Source organism: Leuciscus leuciscus (genome assembly GCF_965113295.1).
Source record: "Leuciscus leuciscus genome assembly, chromosome: 17".
NCBI classification, from domain to species: domain Eukaryota; kingdom Metazoa; phylum Chordata; class Actinopteri; order Cypriniformes; family Leuciscidae; genus Leuciscus; species Leuciscus leuciscus.
The window spans coordinates 27,512,421-27,531,572 of NC_138741.1; the positions used below are offsets into that span (position 1 = coordinate 27,512,421).

General features: G+C 36.1%; 1 protein-coding gene across 1 annotated transcript in view; it reads right to left on the reverse strand.

Annotated features, from left to right (window-relative positions):
• The window catches only part of tonsl (tonsoku-like, DNA repair protein), a 27,011-nt gene extending 8,321 nt beyond the window's left edge, over positions 1-18,690 (reverse strand). Inside the window, exons 1-22 of the mRNA XM_082142296.1 lie at positions 18,453-18,690; positions 17,748-17,843; positions 17,411-17,553; positions 17,122-17,305; positions 16,843-16,972; positions 15,075-15,246; positions 14,837-14,951; positions 14,505-14,650; positions 13,529-13,681; positions 13,255-13,380; positions 11,589-11,784; positions 10,651-10,706; positions 10,487-10,576; positions 8,929-9,001; positions 8,670-8,833; positions 8,099-8,222; positions 5,757-5,986; positions 3,599-4,064; positions 2,466-2,653; positions 1,481-1,581; positions 1,233-1,389; positions 90-168 (exon numbers count right to left, since the gene is read on the reverse strand). Of these exons, the coding sequence (XP_081998422.1) occupies positions 90-168; positions 1,233-1,389; positions 1,481-1,581; positions 2,466-2,653; positions 3,599-4,064; positions 5,757-5,986; positions 8,099-8,222; positions 8,670-8,833; positions 8,929-9,001; positions 10,487-10,576; positions 10,651-10,706; positions 11,589-11,784; positions 13,255-13,380; positions 13,529-13,681; positions 14,505-14,650; positions 14,837-14,951; positions 15,075-15,246; positions 16,843-16,972; positions 17,122-17,305; positions 17,411-17,553; positions 17,748-17,843; positions 18,453-18,486 (3,223 nt within the window). The 5' untranslated portion in view covers positions 18,487-18,690. The remainder of the gene's footprint in view (positions 1-89; positions 169-1,232; positions 1,390-1,480; positions 1,582-2,465; positions 2,654-3,598; positions 4,065-5,756; positions 5,987-8,098; positions 8,223-8,669; positions 8,834-8,928; positions 9,002-10,486; positions 10,577-10,650; positions 10,707-11,588; positions 11,785-13,254; positions 13,381-13,528; positions 13,682-14,504; positions 14,651-14,836; positions 14,952-15,074; positions 15,247-16,842; positions 16,973-17,121; positions 17,306-17,410; positions 17,554-17,747; positions 17,844-18,452) is intronic.
• Between the last annotated feature and the right edge of the window lie 462 nt (positions 18,691-19,152).

The window sequence follows — 19,152 nt, forward strand, 5'->3', positions numbered from 1 at the left end:
GAAGAATATCAGACAAGCGTGTTTTGTAAGAAAGATTCCCGACTTCTTTGAGACTGAGAAGAGGTTTAGGAACACAAAGAGTCACTCACCCACTCCCAGACTCTGACAGGCTTTCCTGTAACGCTCAGGGAGCGGAGGAAGATCCCATGAACACACCTCAGCAAGAACCTGCATCCACCCGAAGATGAAAAAAAGAAAGCAAATTAGCAAACTTTCAGCCTGTTTACCACACAAAGCTACTGTATGGATTCAGAAGACTTATAATAAAGCACTCTAGTTGTATGGACTACTTTTATGGAATTTTAATTTTGGATCTTGGGACACTTTTGTTCAAAGGTGAAACTCAGCCTGGTCAGCCAGGCCCTGTCACACCTTCAAACACATCCAGTAATATTTATAATGCATTACTGTCTGAGACTTTCTTCTTTTGAGTCTTTTGTTTTTAATATAAAGGTGAAACTTCACTACCAGATTATATCATATGTCAAGAATAATATTATCTTTTGGTTTTGTGTCCATGAAGTTTCAAATAAATAAGAAAACCAAATAAGATTAAGTACCATGAAGTAAAGTATTTAAATGACTAGACTATATAATCACGATCTTGGGTATGTAAGCTTGTTTCCGCCATGGAATACAAAAATAAAAAAGTAATTGCAACTTTTTATCTCACAATTCTGACATTATATCTCACAATTGTGAGTTTATATCTAATAAATTCTGAGGAAAAAATAATTTATTTTATATATATATATAAAACATTCAGATTTTATATATCACAATTTTTATTTTTTTCTCATAATTGTGAGTTATACATTCGCAATTGCGGTTTGTTTATATTTCGGTCATAAAATATTTATTTAGTTTTATTGTGACGGTGATCAAGACCTCAAAATGAAAATATTGTTCTGAAAAGTAGTAAGAAAGAAACTGCAGAATAGTGAGAGACAATAAAATAGTTTAGTGCAGTTAATATCTGTCTATTATATTAGATTATGTTGTATATTACATTAAATGATATTATAATTTTGATCATACCAAATAAATTTTTTTTTAAAATCTTACTTATTGTTTATTAATATTATTTAATTATTCATTTATTTTCCTGCCAATTCTTTTAATCTCAAATGTGACAGTATGATTTATTTTGCTACAATCCCCCCAAAAATGTTTTTTATTCTAAAAAAAAAAAACAGAAAACAGTGGACAGAAGTTTTCACACGACCTCTGACCTCTTCATTGGTGTGTAGAACAGCCAGCAGTGGATCTGTGGGTAAGAGCAGAGCGCCCTCTTTCTGCAGGGACAGACGTGGCAGTAATCCACACTTCTGATAGTAGCGCTGAGAGGCCTGCTCACACAACCAGGCCACCGTACAGGAGTCTGCCTCACTGCACAAACACAAACACAACATCTACAATTACATACACTCAGAACACACCACACACACACTACCCGATACATACAAAACTAGCATCAGACCTGTGAGGAACTGGAATCAGGAAGACATTGTCCTGAACTCTGACCCTCATCCTGATTGGTGCAGGCACATGGGCTGTTCGGTTCTGGAATGATGCTGAAGACTTAAAAAAGAAATGATAATAATCATTGTTCAGCCAATTTATAATGCATTTATTAATCATAGCAGTCTGTAAGTATCAAACACAAGGAGTAGCGTTCTGTAGAAATAGAAGTATTGGATTTCTAACCTCCTTTTTAACAGATTTTTTTTTTTTTGTAATTGTTACATAAAATTTGGATAAAAATGCAGAACTGCATTTATTTCTAAAATGACACTTGTTAAATTAGACATGCAAAGTAATGAGGTAATTAACTTTTATACTGCAACTGCATACCATTACACATATTATAAAGAAACATAGCAAGCACTATACAATATAAAACCAAGTCAAGACCAAAACCAGACCACCTTAAAATCATCTGAAAGATCCACATTTAATGCCTCAGAAATGTCTAATCAATGAATACTATTAGAATAATAGCTGTTATCAATCAAATGAAAATCACTAACAACTAAATCTGTCTTTGCACTGCAGAGCTGGCACAGAAACTGCGTCTGAATTGGTACAATTACAACTGCATAAATAATGTTGAGATTAGAGTTTTAAAAATAAACATTTGTGGGCATTTGTATTAATTTTGAGGTGACATTTTTTAACAATTACTCATTCATTTCTGACCCGGCACAATAATAACATAATAAATCAAATTAGACAAAAGTTATTGACAGCATCCAATCATATTAATGATGTTAAAACATAATTCTGACAATTTAGTGATATCCCTGCAAGTGGTGGTCTTGACTGGTCTTAAAATCCCGAGACAAGACCGAGTACAAATGCCATCAAGACGAGGCAAGACCAACACCTCGAGTGCAGCAACACTACTATACAGTGAGCTAGCTTTACATTCCAAACACATCCAATGATACAGTGAGGTCTTTTACCATTGACTGATGGGTCGGAGGTGCAGGGTCATGATTCGGGTCAGATTCTTCATTCATGATGGGACTATGTGACCTGCTGACCTCTCTCCTGCCCAGCATCACCATCCCAGGCAGTTGATTCATCTTCACCTGCCGAGACGACTTAGTGCCCTTCTTCAGAGACAGACCCCTACTGGAGGAACTCTGAACTGCAATGAGAGAAATCCAAAAGAGTCAGCTGACCTTTATCACAAAACAAGTGCCAACATGGTGATCAGGACCCCAAAATTAATCAATACAATTGTGATGAAAAGAAATAAACTGCAGAAGAGTGAGAGACATAAAAACGTATTAACAACAGGCAATCAAATATTTAAGCATTATTCATATCTGTATATTTGTATATTAATATATTATATTAATATTAAATTATTAAAAACATACAAATATATATTATATTATATTATAACATTTATTAAGCTGCCCATTATCACAGAATAAATGCCGACATGTTGATCAGGACCTCAAAAATATTGATCTGAAAATGTAATAAGAAAGAAACTGCTAAATAGTGAGAGGCTTGACAACGGGCAACAAAACTGTTTAGTGTTTAAACTATCCATCTATTAATTATATTATACTGTATTACATTAAATAAATAACACACACACACATATATACATATATATATATATATAAAATTCAAAAACATTTGACTGCAGCAACTGACCAATCAGAGTCAAGTATTTCAGAAGCCACTTATGTGTAAATTTCAGTGTTGAGGATTATGTATGGGAAGTGTTTGTTGAAATGTTACATTATTGCGTTAATCACACATTTTAGGAAACTAATGTTGTAGTTACTTTTGCATTACTTTATTAAAGTGTTGCATTACTTTAGCCATTAAATAAATGTAAGAGAGTGCAAAAAATTATACAAATATCAGTTGTTGGACATTAAATGTAGGATTGAACTAATTCACATTGTATATATAATGCATTGCATGCAAGAATAGAATAACTAAAAGTGAAGCCCAATTCAATTAATAAAAAAAAATATCTCTAAAATGTAATATTCTGAATACATTATTGTGTGTACATTGTAATCCTCATGAAACTAATGACTGGATATGATTGCGCCGGTATGTCACACACCTCTAGAAGAAACTTCAGCAGAGACTGAGAAATGATTCTGATTTCTGCAAGTTGTTTCCCGTGGGATGTTTTGCTCAGAAACTCTCCGCTTCTTCTTAGGCTGCACATCACTCAGGTCATCCTCCAGCCAATCATCTGCCACATACTGCTCCTCTGGGACCAAAGCTGATCTGCTATTGGCCGACACCGCTGGCGTGCTGGTAAAGGCCGGCTCTGATAGGCTCTGAGTGAGGAGGCGGGATTTGGCGCTGCCCAGGTTCTGCATGGCCTTCTGGTACTCCAGTCTGCCCGAGTCTGTCTGCGGGGGCAACGCGGTCTCTCTGACGGCGTATACGGAGGGAAAATCCTGACTGAGTGGGAATTCCTGCGAGGACTGGGCTGCTGGGGAACGCGGTCTTGACCGAATAGGACGAAGAGGACTGAACGAGCAATCAGAGTCAGAATCATCCGAAGAACTGCTTTTGTTCTAAAGCAACACCAAAAAAAAAAACATGAGTTAAAAGGACAGGTCGACGTCAGTCATCCAGATCCTGAGCATCTTTGACAAATATCTTATCTTGTAAAATGTGTGGTCAGTACCACCCCTCTCTATACAGAGGATGCGTGATCGCGAATAGGAAAGCGAGCACGCATTCAAAAGCGATTTCAATACCCTGCATATTGATAGCGGTTCCCTGATTCCCGCAAATTATATACAATATAATTAAACAACTATATAACTGCAAGAGAACGCAAAAATATTAAAATATATTTTTTCCACCCATCTCGTATTTTTCCCCATCACCATGTCCCTTTAGGGGCTCCGTAGAGTCCTTTCCTTTCCGGACATTGTATTCGGCTTCGGGCACATCCCTATTGATTAGGATCTCAAAACGGAAAAATTGTTTAATGTAGGATTTAGGATTTAGGAAAAGCTTCACTGCAGTAAAAATGTATTTTGAAGTTGTAAATAAAATGTCGCTGAAATTTACTAGCAATTTGTGAAAATAGTTTTCAAAGTAAACCCTAGAGTCTAGACCAATGTTTTTTCTAGTGATGAAAAAACATGTTTTAAAAAAATCTTTACACTTGAGTTTTCATAAACCAAATTCCCACTGTTTTTAACCAATATAATAGACTATAAAATTATTATTGTGATTATAATTTTTTTTTAATTCAACAATAATAAATACATTGTAATAACACTATTTCACTTAATAAAAATTTGAGTAATAATCATTTTACTTGAATATAAAATCACAATAACAATACTTATGTCTTAATTTTTTTCATTTTCAAACGGTAACCCATCGATCTTTTATTTTGATAGTTGGCAGGCAAATAAAAATATGAGCTGCTGGTTTCAGAGTGAAGCGCTGCACTGTGTTCATTTACACACGCAGCTCATGAAATCAGAGTCTTAGGGCCGTGACACACCAAGTCGAAGGTCGGGCCGTCGGTGAGCGCTTGTTCCACATGTTAGTTGTATTCGGGCTCACGTTGGTGGCAATTCGGCCAATTCAGCATGTTGAATCGCCGTCGTTCAGTTGAGCGAACGGGAATTAAAGCGAAGCAAAGAAGGCTGACTCTGAACAGAAGGCTGTTCTAATTTTACATCATCTTACTGAGCATTGCAATATGCAAATATTTTCATAACAACATGAGCCGCCTGAAATAAAGTAAGTGATCAGAATGATTGATATTGAAAATGGTAATGATTTACGGTTTGTATATCTGCAGTCCTTGTTTTGGTTTCTCCTTTTGAATGATGAATATAGACTATTGATACCAGCTAATATAGAGTTATTTCCTTAAACACAGGCGCAAAACACACATGCTAGTTGACAGTCAGCAGTAGCCTTTGAGATATTTTCAAGCGCAGCTTTATGGCCCAGATGAAGCCGACAACAGTCTGCTTTCATCAGCGCTAGTTCTTTGACGTCGGCTTGTTGTGTCACGGCCTTTGGATTTGCAGAATTTACAGTAAATAAGCAGAGACATTGTGAGATGATTGAACTAGGAGTGTTAAAGGCTTGCTTCATTAAAATCGGTAGTGCATATATTGATTTAAATGGCAGCCAGCGCGATTTGACAATCGCACCAAGCCATATCACGATATCGATTTTATTTAGATGTATTGTGCAGCCTTAGGAAAAACTGTTCAGAAAAGCAACTTTACCCCATACAGAACATCTACTTCCATCCCTCGTGGCCGGCGGGCTGAAGCGGACGCCCCCCTGCGTCTGGGAGCAGAGTCTTTTGGAGTCGGGACAGTCGGAGCGGGACGTGGAATGATGTGCTGGGGTAACGGCGGGGACTCCTGCAACAGTGGTTCTGAATACTCTGCATCAAACAGCTGACTGTCCTGAAGCTCCTTCTGCTGTCGTGAAGCCGTCGATATAACCGAGACTACAGCAGAAGAAGAAAAAGATTTTAAAGTACTGAGATTTCATTTTTGAAGTACCAACACTTCCAATTCATCTTCCATAAATCAAGTCAATCTAGAATTTCTGTCAGTAATAAATCAAGTACTGTAGTGAATTTTAGTTTATTTAGTTTAAATAATTTTGTGTATGTCTCATTTGTTATCATTAAACAGGTGATGACATGGATTTTATTATTTTAAATGTTCCTTGAGGTTGACCTATAATGTTAACAGTTATTTTGCACACAAAAATATAAGAAATGTATATATTTATATCGTTTATTACATATACATATATATATATATATATATATATATATATATATATATATATATATATGAGAAAAAAACGATTATTTTCATCCTTCATTCTCTTACTTTCATTCTCATACTCTGTCTGAATTGATGCAGTTTTTAGGGGCGGCTCATTTAAGCCATGTGAGTAAACGGCCATGTTATGATTGGTTAACGTCGCTGCATAGGAAACTGTATCAACGCCCACTCGCTGTTGCACGTGAGTTAGTGTTTTGAAAACATTATTCATATAAAACCATAATTTACAGACAAAGCATTATGAAATCATTTATTTACAGTTTGTGATGCAGCTGCATTCAGATCCAATACAGTTGTCAACAAATGTTTCTTTGGGAACTCTCTTTATTGCACTCTGACTTAACCTTATTACACTTCTCGGCAGACTCAAGTGTGTAGAGTACGCCAGAAACTCTGTAGTTAAACTTGGGCCGTACCATGGGTGCAGCAGGCGTAATGATATGACGCAGCACCTGAAAATAGTCCCCAGCTCGGTAACTTCTTCCAACGTGACCGGGACTAAGTTTGTCTAACCTATTAGACTTATTTTCAGGCGCTGCGTCATATCATTACGCCTGCTGCACCCATGGTACGGCCGCACAGTTCCTTGATTATTACGCCGGAATGAGAGTAGTTCCTAGCCATATAGGCTTAGAAAATCGCAACTTTTCATTTTCCGTCGATCTTAGTACACGGTTTAACTACAGAAGAGTCAAGTTTTAAATAGGAAAAATATTGAAACTCTTTGGTCATTTTGAAAGAAATGCTACTGGACTCGTCAGAATCAATGATCTATGCTAAGCTATGCTAAAAGTGGTACCGTCAGACACGGAGTTCGGCTGAATGGATTCTAAAACGGTAAAACTCAACTGTTTAACTCTGGGGGAGTTGTAAAATGAGCATATTTCCGAAAAAAGTGGAGTATCACTTTAAGCGACTGAATTCCAGTGGGCGGGGCCTATGGTGCAATGATGTAGAACTATTAGTTGATGTCTTGCTCTGGAGGCAGTCATACGCAAATGCGTTTAACCATGTGACGTCACAGATCCCGCAATATCAAAACAGGCCGTTTTTGGAGCTTGATTTAATATATGCTTTGTTTTAGGGCTGCATGATGAATCGCAATCAACATGGAAATCGTGTTTAAACCGATTTGGATTATCGCAAAGGCTGCGATTTTTTTTTATGTGCAGCTTGTCAGTAAAGTACGGCTCTGTGATCCGTAGTAAATGCTGCTCCATTTGAAAGCACTGCGAGTTTGAGTTACTTATAGCGTCCATTTGAAAAAGCATACGTCAAACATCTTTCCAAACATGAGAAGCATTTATGAACCTCTTGTCCAACAAAAGACAACATTCAGCTACAGCAACAGTATGATGCACATAGGGATTTCCTGGAATGACGTTTGTTGTCTACTACTGCGTCGTGGCATATTTGGCGTGTCTGCATGAGAGCGCCCTCTGGTGTTCAGATGGAGCAGCATTTACTGCCGATCAGGCGTGCTGCACTACAACCTGCGCATAAAATAATCGCAGCCTTTGCCAAATCGCGTGCGGTTTCATTTCGATTAATCGATTACTTTGTTTATAATAAGGATGTTTTGAGCTATGAAACCAGCAAGATGTTTTAATGGTACAAAGATCAAGGCAAATATGATTTCTCATGTCATGACCCCTTTAAAACACATTATGCAAAGAATCAGCTAGAAAAAAGAATCAGAATCAGAAAGCCATCTAAAAAAAAACCTAGATTGCATAATACATGAGTATCTTTGATCTCCTCACCGTCTCCTGACAGTGCTCTCTTGATGAGTTTCTCAGTCTCCAAACAATCCTGCTTTGTCTCTTGGTCCAGCTGTCGGCTGTAAGTCTTAAACCACTGACGGAGAGTGTCCAGAGGAGTGAGTCCCTATAAATAAATATGTACATATAAGACAAATGTGGACAGAATCAACAAAGACAGATGATGAATCAATGGGTTTTGTTCCTGAAAGGAGGATGAAAATACTAGTGTAAGTAGCCTTATACATGCTCAAAAAGCATTTAATTGATCATATACAGTAAAAACAGTAATTCTATGACACATTTAAATAACTGTTTTCTATTTTAATATAATTTAAAATGTAATTTCTTCCTGTGATGGCAAAAGCTGAATTTTCAGCACCATTACTCCAGTCTTCAGTGTCACATGATCCTTCAGAAATCATTCTAAAATTGCAGATATATATATTTACCATATTTATAAATATATATATATATATATATATATATATATATATATATGCATGCAATTTGAAATGTTTCACATTTGTGTCTATTTGTTAATAGGCATGTGTAGCATTAGTGTTTTCCTGACCTTGCCATTGCGAACAGTGACTGACGCCCCTTTCTGCACCAGCAGTCGAGCTACATGAAAGTGGCCGCAGTTCAGCGTGTCATGCAGGGGTGTGACACCATCACAGTCTCGACCCCCAGGGTCATTTATATTTGCTCCACGTTCCAGCAGCAGAGCTACAATATCTGAAAAAAAAAACCCCAAAAAACAAACAAACAGATTTCAGTCTCTCTGCTGAGCTATATAACTATTATGAATGTAAACCTGCAGAATACAGTACCTTGATGACCATAGTTACAGGCCTCATGCAGAGGAGTCCACCCGCAGTAATCCCTCAAGTTAACCGGGTGACCCTGTCACAACAAACAAACATAACAGAGAAAGGTCCATTTTATACATGTTGTATCACAACATCCATCAAATACTTCCTCAAGAAGGTCAAAGCCATTTCACTCTTAAAAAGTGAAGTACCAACTAGTGTTGCTTTCGTCAACGAAAATTATGACGAAATATTGTCGTCAACGAACCGTTATCACCTGACGAAAACGAGACGAGACGTAAATGCTGGTCATGTGACGATGACTAAAATACATGTATAATGCAATATCGTTGACGAATAAAAACGAGACTAAATGTGGTTTACAAAATAAAAGCAATGCTAAAATGTCTCTTCATTTTCGTTGACCAAAACGAGACGAGACGAAATGTTATAACGTCACGACGAATGAGAGAGTTGTGCGTGAACCCATAGCTTTGTCGGGTTTAAATTCTGGTTTGCGATCTAGTCACCCGATTATCAGCGAATTTAACAATATTACTCTAGTTATTCTATTAAAATGTCTCATTGATATATTTGACACATTCATAATCATTACTTTTGCCGGTTCTTTGTGACAGCTGTATGTTATTGGCAGCGTCACCCTCTGGTTACATGAACGCGTCACCGCATCAGCATAATCGAATATCCAAAAATCGAAAAGTTTCTTTTCCCAAATCTTCACTCACTTCTCACCCATTTTCTAAAGGGATTATAAACGTTTCTTCATTGGCTCGCTTTTAATTAGGCCTATTATATTCGTATTCTTTACTGTGGTAAAGTAGAAAAACGCTGTAGGACAGATAGCCTACATTTGTACTTGCATGTCAAATTCTTTTTAACACAGTTTGTGCTTGTTATATTAGACATAGGGCGCGTCAAGTTTAGTTGTAAAGCGCGTTTCACACGCGCGGGTGATTTTTAGTTTCACTTTCTCTGGCAGCGTAATCTCAAACATAGGCTAAATATCTCGCCCTTGTGGAAGATAAAATTCGCTCTTCAGACCAATTCACATCAAGTAGAAAACACGAAGATATCATGAAGAGATCGATGGTCTCTTTCCTGCTCGTGTCCCACATCCCTCTCAGAGCGCAGAGTATAGGCTATATCACGCGTCTTTGTGTGGAAATATAAAACGAAATGTTTTGTTTTTTTTTATAACCCCCCAACCACCGCCGGTAGTTGGTCCATTACCGCGGTGGTAAAAAAAAAAAAAACTGCCACCGTCACAGCCCTAAATATACTAAATATAATAAGATAACCTTGTTTGAAATTCTATATTGACTGGGTTAAATAGAATTGCATTACTAAAAAGAGACTAAAATACAATTTTCATTGACTAAAACTAGACTAAAATGTCATCAGTTTTCGTCGACTAAAACTTGACTAGACTAAAAGAGTATGTGACTAAAACTAATAAAAACTAAAACGACAGCTTGACACAAAGACTAGACTAAAACTAAAATTAAAACAGGCCGCCAAAAACAACACTAGTACCAACACTGAAAAGAGCCAAACCCACCTGATCAATCAAACACTGAACCTGCTTTACGTTTCCCTCTATACAGGCCCTGTGGAGAACCGTCTCGCCCTTCTCATTCCGACGGTTCCACTGCACAAGCAACACAGAACAAGATCAACAAACAATAACACACACAGCATAAACCACAGTCTGTCAGATCTCACCCTCTGCGTCTTCCTCCTGCCCGTGACCATCTTATCATAACCCTCCAGATCATCATCTGCACAAACAGATTATTCACTCACTCAGATATAAATCAACATCCTGATTTAGATTTTTCATAATTTAAAAAACACCACATTGCACATTTTGTTAATTGAACATATAACATAGTAAGAATTACACAGTAAATATTGGGTCCAATAATGTGATACCATGGTACGTTGATATTTAATATGGCACATATCATGATATTTATGCCAAGGTACTTCAATGGTCTTGCCTGTGATATTTGTAAAATCAAGGTACTGTGTTTGTATAGTAACATATCAAAATGCCAAGGTATTACCATCTGACTGCACTCAGTGTTGTTATTGTTAACAAAACAAACTATTAATTAAAAAGAAAAGCTGAAATAAAATAAAATATAAAAATTTGACTTAAAAAAATGTAAACGAAAATCAGAAATATTGCCTTGGCCACAAACTTCAATAAAATATCAAGTACTAAAATTACTAAAACTCAAATAAATGAAAGCTAAATAGAAATATTAAAAAGCTAATGAAAATGAGTAAAATTTTTATGAAAAATGATTATACTGTATAAAAATCAAAGCTAATTCAAAATATTAATAAATACTATAATAGAATATAAAATATTGAGACTGATACCTATATTATATCATAGGTATATTATATATTATATTAATATTATTATATTATATTATATTATATTAATATATTATATTATATATATATCATATATATGATACCTATTATGATACCTATATATAAATATTAATAAATACTATAATAGAATATAAAATACAGAGACTGATACCTCTACAGTACTTTATGTATCTTATCTGCATTGCAATAAACCTCATAAAAATCATTGTTGGTATTAGCATTCTATAAACCTCTGTGTGTTCTGTGTGTATTACCGGAGTCAGAGTACTGAATGTCACTGTCCTCCAGTGGTTCACTATTCTCCACCTCCTCTTCTTCATCCTCCTCTTCACTATCTTCCAGTCTCAGGCCGTCCCGCTCACACAGCTCCATCAGCCGTGCCTCTGTGTCGTCACACTGCGAGGAACCGTTGCGCCGCTGGGCCTGAACCCACGCTCTCAAAACACGCCTCTGGAATCACATCACAGATGGAATCACATCTCTTATCCAAAGTGACATTTCATATTTGATTAAAGGTTCAGTAACGGAGTTAAGTCTCTTCCTCAAGGACACTATGGTTAGAATTCATGAACCGACCCTTCTGGGGTTCGAACCTCCAACTTTGGCTCAGCAGTCCAGAGTAATCTGTTCATCTCTGATTTATCAATGCAATTGTCTGCAGTCACTGGACACTTACAAAAGAATATCCTACATCGTAGAGCTTTTAATCCTACATTTCAAACTTTGGTGCACTATATCCAACTCACTATTTCATATTGATGCCAGATTCACTGTGTATATGATATGTAACATTTGCTTTATCTGGTCTTTATTTGAGAGAATGTGATTCCCAGTGCACATAGACTTTGAGATGGTACTCAACCAGAATGCGTTTTTTGCCGCCACGGGTAACGCAAACAGTCAACCACGCCATGGAGATTAAAAAAATAAAAATACTATCAATAAGATTTTTACAAATTACATTCACATAACCAAATCTAGTAATCAAAAGCAGTGTTTGTTACTTTCTTTTTACTCTCAGTTTTGTTTTTGTTTTGTTTTTTGTGAACAAAAATATTTTAACAGGTTTACAGAACAGAATAAAAGAGTTAAAGTATAAATGTTTTTTTAATTGTATTTTTAAATAAATGATAATAAATTAATGTATGTATTTAAATAAATGTACTTTTAAAAAAACACTTTAAACACTTACAATAAAGTTCCATTAGTTATTAACAATACAATTATTTCTAATGCATTTATTTAGTTAAATTTTAACATTTATTAATACTTTATTAAAATCAAAACAAAAGTTGTATCTGTTACAATTTAATAGACCTGAGCTAACATTAACTAACAATGAACAGCTGTATTTTTATTATTGTTAACAAAGATTAATGAATACTGTAGCAAATGTATTGCTTAGTGTTAGTTAATGCATTAACTATCATAAACTAATAGGACCCTATTGTAAAGTAGTAGCAAAAATAAATAAAATGTAAAGATAAACAAGCACTGGTCAAAAGTTTGGAAACATTACTATTTTTAATAGTACTATTTTTAATCTCTTATCAAGCCTGCATTTATTTGATAAAAAAATATAGAAAAATATTATTACAATTTAAAATAATGGTTTTCTATTTTAATATACTTTAAAATATAATTTATTTCTATGATGCAAAGCTGAATTTACAGCATCATTTACCAGCCTTCAGTGTCACATGATCCTTCAGAAATGTGGAACATGCTGATTTGATAGTTATCAATGTTGGAAACAGTTGTGCTTCTTAATATTTTTTATTAGCTATTACCCAGGACCACTGACAAACTAAAACATTTTCAGAAAGTATACCTCTTATAATCATGAAAACAGTGCGTCTCCTGCTCATGAAACCAGTGTGTGAACATGAAGACTTAAGCCTGAAGTTATTCTGAACAAACCTGTAGTTTGTTCAGTCCTGATCTCTCAGCACAGCTCAGAGCAGCACTAAAACTTTCATCAATGGTCTCCATTGGCTGTCCGATCTCCTCCTGACAACCAGTTATATTTAACCATGTCTCACACTCCTGAAAAACATTGAAAAGTGAGGACGTTTGTGCAGTCACTCAGGATGGTGTACAACAGATTTTTCACGAAAACTGGAAGTGTCTCTGGTAATTAATTAGTAGGCAACTTAGCAGTTTGTGATGAGTCACTCATCTGTGGGTATGTTACCTCTTTAGGGTTGCCCTGTCTCAGCTTTAACTCTTGTCTGTAATGTTCCACGGCCCTGTGGTGCAGTCGCAAATCTGTGTATGTGGCCGCCAGCGACACGTAAATGACGGCTAACTCACGAGCAGGCTTCCCTAAAGTCTCGGCACACACCAGCTAATACACAAACACATGAAGTAAGAACTTTAAATAAAGGTTATAGTCATACACTGAAAATTAATAAATACATTCAATTACTGTAAAAGCAAATAAAACATTTAATTCTTTAATTATAAAGAAACTGCAATATATTAGAGTGCCCCTATTAAGCCTTTTCGGATGTTCCCTTTCATGCAGTGTGTAATATAGCTAATTTGTCAATGTAAAGTGTTGGCAAAGTTTTAAAAATCAAAGAAGCGATTCTAAACCGCCTGAAACGAGTCGTGCGTAAATCCAGTCTCACTTCCTGCACAAAGCCTACGTGGATTTGTAACACATTTGCATAATGCCAGCCTATGGTCTTCATTGGCTGCCCCCAAACGTCATTTACTCTGACCCGCCCACAAACACTATAGTTGTAGCTGAGGCCTGGAAGAGTTTGGTATGTGTTGTCGACTTTACATGCACTTCTGAAGAATTCATACAGTAAAACCGACACCATCATTACGGTTCATTTAACTGCGTAACAACAAGTGCTGAGAAAGATCCGGAGCTGGAATTCGGATATATGGGCGTTTCTTTTTCAAGACCAATCCACAACAGACTGGGAATTCTGACCAATCAGAGCAGAGTAGGCTCTCGGAGAGGAGGGGTTTAGAAAGACCGGATCCTATGATTGAACCGTTTCAGACACCGTGAGAAAAGCGGTGATGCTGCAATGTATATTTTTGACCTTGGATGCATGTAAATATTGTAGGAGACCTCCAAAACTAAATTTGGAACCTATAAAATAGCATAATTTGGGGCACTTTAATTGTTTTTGGGTGTATTGTACACTTACTTGTGTTTGGTAAGCTTCCAGAGCTTTGTTATAGCAGCCCACTTTACAATAAAGATCTCCCAACTGCTCTGACAGATCCATGGCCTCATGGGAAAACTTATCCGTCACTTCTGCTGCCGTCTGCTCCAGCTGACAGCCACGGATCGCTGCACCAGACACATGTTCAGTCAAACGCTATGCTAATATGGTCATGAGAAGCCACAGAGCTTTAATTGAGCATCTTCTAACTGAAAAATCAGCATCCAGCCACAAGCTGTGCAGCTTTAAGAGACAAACCGCTGTTAGATCTCTTGATCTGGCAGAATCGCGTTTACAGCTGTTCTTAATCTCACCGTGTTTGAAATCTTTCTTGACGGCCTCACGTTCAGAAGGCTGCTGGGAGCCCAGACAGAACGCCTTCTTCAGAGAACGCCGCGCCGCCGCAAAGTCACCAAGATGAAGCAATATCTGAACAGGTGCACAGCAAAAGAGAAATACACCTGTCAAAAATCATTAAAAGGGACGGAAATAACAAACCATGCAGGTACATGTTGATCACACTGCTGTTTGGAGATGCGGTGGGTTTATCACCTTGCCGATACTATGGAAGCACTCGCTCTCACTGAACTTGTCCTTCATTTTGCGGGCGCATTCTTTAGACTGCTCAAAACAGCGCATGGCGCGCGAGTGCTGCCCGTTTCGGAAGTGAATGCTGCCCAGGTTGAAGTTGGCACGATACAGATCCTCTAGGAGGTTGTTTTTCCTAGAAGAAAAGACGTCAGATATCCAAAAAATGGTTTTGTATTTGTACCAATACAGACGTAATGAGTTCTCTCTCCACTACAATATTTTAGTTAAGTGTTCAAAACTCAGTATTGCATTCATTTAAAATAAAAAAAATTCATTAAAAGTTTGATAACATTCTTAACCTAAAAAACAAGGTTGCCCTTATAATATTGCATGTCAATATTCAAAGTCCCCCGGTAGTCAGTAATTATATATCTTAAAACTCATCTTTGATCACCAAAATTACATATTTAAAAGTTTTTCACTGTGAAAAAAAATGGCACAGGGGGCGGAGCTACAACAGCTTGTGTCCTTTTACCTCACACACACATGCATTGAAAATGTAAAAAACGTTTAGCCTTTTATGTTCAAACCGGAGTCAGACAATGATGGAGAGACTCAAGAAGAAGTGACAACATGTAGAATGCAACAGGACGTTTCTGACGAATGGTTAGTTGATGAATTTATGTCGCTTATGTGTAGTTGTCTTCTAGTCATTGATCAGCATATTCTGTCTTGATAATCTATAAATTGTATTCCTGGGGGCGGGGTTTATGTAAATTTTAGGGTTGGTGATGTCACTAACCCCAGAGGAATGTCGTGTAGTCGTTAAAAAGTGATTTCTTTAAAAGCAAATATCTCCCTTTGCTTTGAACTTAAAGCATTGTAACTTTGCAGATGTTGTTTATGCTCAAACAGCAACATTACACACTAACTAAAGTTAGAAAAGTGAAATCATAACCAACCACCAATTTAAAGCATTTTAAAAACAACACATAGACATATAAACAACATTAAAAGCTTGATTTTCACCACAGGGGGACTTTAAAATAACTATTATTATTATTTAATTATATAAACGCTACATTTTAATTATTTTGAGATTCAGTGATTTGTCAAACACAACATTTCATCGTACAACTTGTTACTTAGTTTGTTTGTTGGTTTATAACTTAACACCATGTCAGCTGCCATGGCTTTTTCATGGGAAGAAACCGGTTAAATTGTAGCAAAAAAAAAAAAGTATTTATCTTCACACAAAAAAAATCTAAAACTAAATCTTGTTGTTGCTTAGTAAAAAGAGAGAATTGGTAAAGGTTCTGAAATAAAAAAGAACAGCATTTAACAGCATTGATTTGAAATAGAAATAGAAATCTATAAATGTCTTTACTTTCACTTTTGTGTTTTTGCTGAATAAAAGTATTTTGTGTTTCACAGTTTCCATGCAAATTCCACAAAGCATTGACAATAATAATAAAGGTTTCTTGAGCAGCAAATCAGCATATTAGAATGATTTCTGAAGGATCATGTGACACTGAAGACTGGAGTAATGATGCTGAAAATTCAGCTTCTACATCACAGGAATAAATTACATTTTAATATATTCAAATAGAAAAGATTTATTTTAAATTGTAATAATATTTCACAATCCTACTTTTTTTACTGTATTTTAAAATAAATGCAGCCTTAGTGATCATAAGAGACTTCTTTCAAAAACATAAACAAATATTAACCTTAATTGTTCCAAACCTTTTCCCCATTTTTGTTCGTTTCTAGACAAACGTTTTCTTACTCTGCGATGTAGATGCTCTGTCGTATGAGGTCACTGCAGCGTTGCGGTTCCTTCATGCCATCATACACACAGCCCAGATTCAGCAGGAGGCGGGCCTTCATCTCACTGAGCTCTCGCGACGACACTGTACCTGCAGAAACAGAGACAAACAACCGGTTATACAGTATACATACAATGTTTTCTTTTTTAGGAAACATCGCAGATTATCACATTTCTAGTAGTATGTCATTCTGAGCAAGTTAACCATGTCATTTTGAATATCTAAAATCATTTTTTAACCTTCTAGGCGCTCATCTACAATGGCCAAACTCTTCATGAACGCATCTTCAGCATGCTTCAAGCTGTCCCGTGAATGGTCCGAGTCAAAGAGGAAGAGGTATGTTCTTCCAATAGTGGCCAGTGCCCTCTGCTCCTCTGCTGCATCATGCACAGATCGAGCCAGATTCAGGTGAAGCCTCTGGTGCTGAGAGAGAGAGAGAGAGAGAGAGAGAGAGAGAGAGAGAGAGTGTGTGTGAATGACTGCACTCTATGCACTGACTACCCTTCTAGCTAGGATGTATTTGCAAACCTTCAGAGCAGCTTCAATGTTCCCCAGTTCTGCATAGCACTCTCCAATCTTCCTATTGGCTACAGCAGATCCAATCACATCATGCAAAATCTCAGACAGCGCCAATTCCTGCCGATGCTCCTCAATAGCAGCTCGATAGTCACCTAGATGAAACAAGTGCCGGACTGATTATCACATAATACATTCATTCAACGAACATCTGTCACAATAATGGTCCTCATAATCATAATGATGATTATGACAGAGCAAACCCTCTAGGGTTTGAACCTACAGCTCTGAGTCCAGACTAGTCCACTTTTATTCTAAAGTCTCCTAAGGGCTTCATTGTCTGTTTTACCTGTTTTAGCGTAAACTTCCCCCAGCTGATTGCACAGACTGGCTTCCTCTTTCAGGTTATTGCTGCTCTGGGCTTTACTCTTGGCCTTCTGTATTACTGCAAACACATGAAATTAATAATGATAGTTATTAATGACTCTGTATTAAATGCATGTGTGTATGTGTAAAAACAGTCTATACTACATCATAATTTAAGTTTAATAAGTTTAAATAAATAACTAATATTATATATATATATATATATATATATATATATATGCGCATCTTGTGTTATATATCATATATTAAACTAACATTATACTAAACCATAATTATTAAAATAAACAAATACATAATAAATAACTATATATATTATAGTAAGTGTATATACATGCACGCGCGCACACACACACATACATACATACATACATACGTATACATACATATATATATATAATTAAACTAGTACATAGAATACAAGTCATTACATTAAAGAAATATGTATAAATTGTATAACGTTATATAAATAACGTTACACATTTCTGACTGACATGTAACGTTACATATGTAAACAAACAAAAAAGCTAACTAATAAATACGTGGATGGTGTAGTTTACATTAAAATACAAAATTTCATTAGAAATGACTTACATATGACAATAAATCACAGATCTTAAAACAATGGACAGAAATAATATTATTGATGATTTTATAGGTAATATCTTACGCTTGATTTCTTTTGTAGACGTCATCCTGTCCATTTACCAGGACCTCCACAGCGGATTACTACAAACTTACGCGCATCTAATGAATAACCAACACTACCCGCGCGCGAACAGCTGTAATACTATAAATCTCGTCCTCATTGATTGCTTTATATCAGATTTAAAGCTGATCAATACTTATGATCGTCTATTTTCATTCATGTGTTGATTCTTTCAAAGCGGCGCGCCAAAGTTCACGGTACGGAAACATAGAGAGACGCTGATTGGCTACTGCAGGTGACGTAAGGAGTCTCCCACAATTCTCTTTCTGAAAATGTCCATACCGAGTGGCCATCTTGATAAGGACATTGTCATTCAGTTGTTTTTTTTTTCAGTTAAATGTTTATGCCGATGAATTACACGTATAAAGTAAGAATTCTGTTCTTTCCTTTTATTCTGATTACCAGTCGTCTCAACAATATTTATTGAATATCACCAAGTTTATTTGAGAGTAACAGGTGTTACTATTATCAATTAATGGGACTAAAGTGTCGATACTCATGTATTTCATTTTCCTTCTTGTTAGAAGTGTTTTTATGATTATAAAATCATGTTTTTAAGCTTATAGTTTTGGGGTAAATTTGGGGGAACATAACATACCTTTAATATTTTATTTAACGTATTTAAATTACAAATAAAATTACACTGGGCTTGCAAAATTAT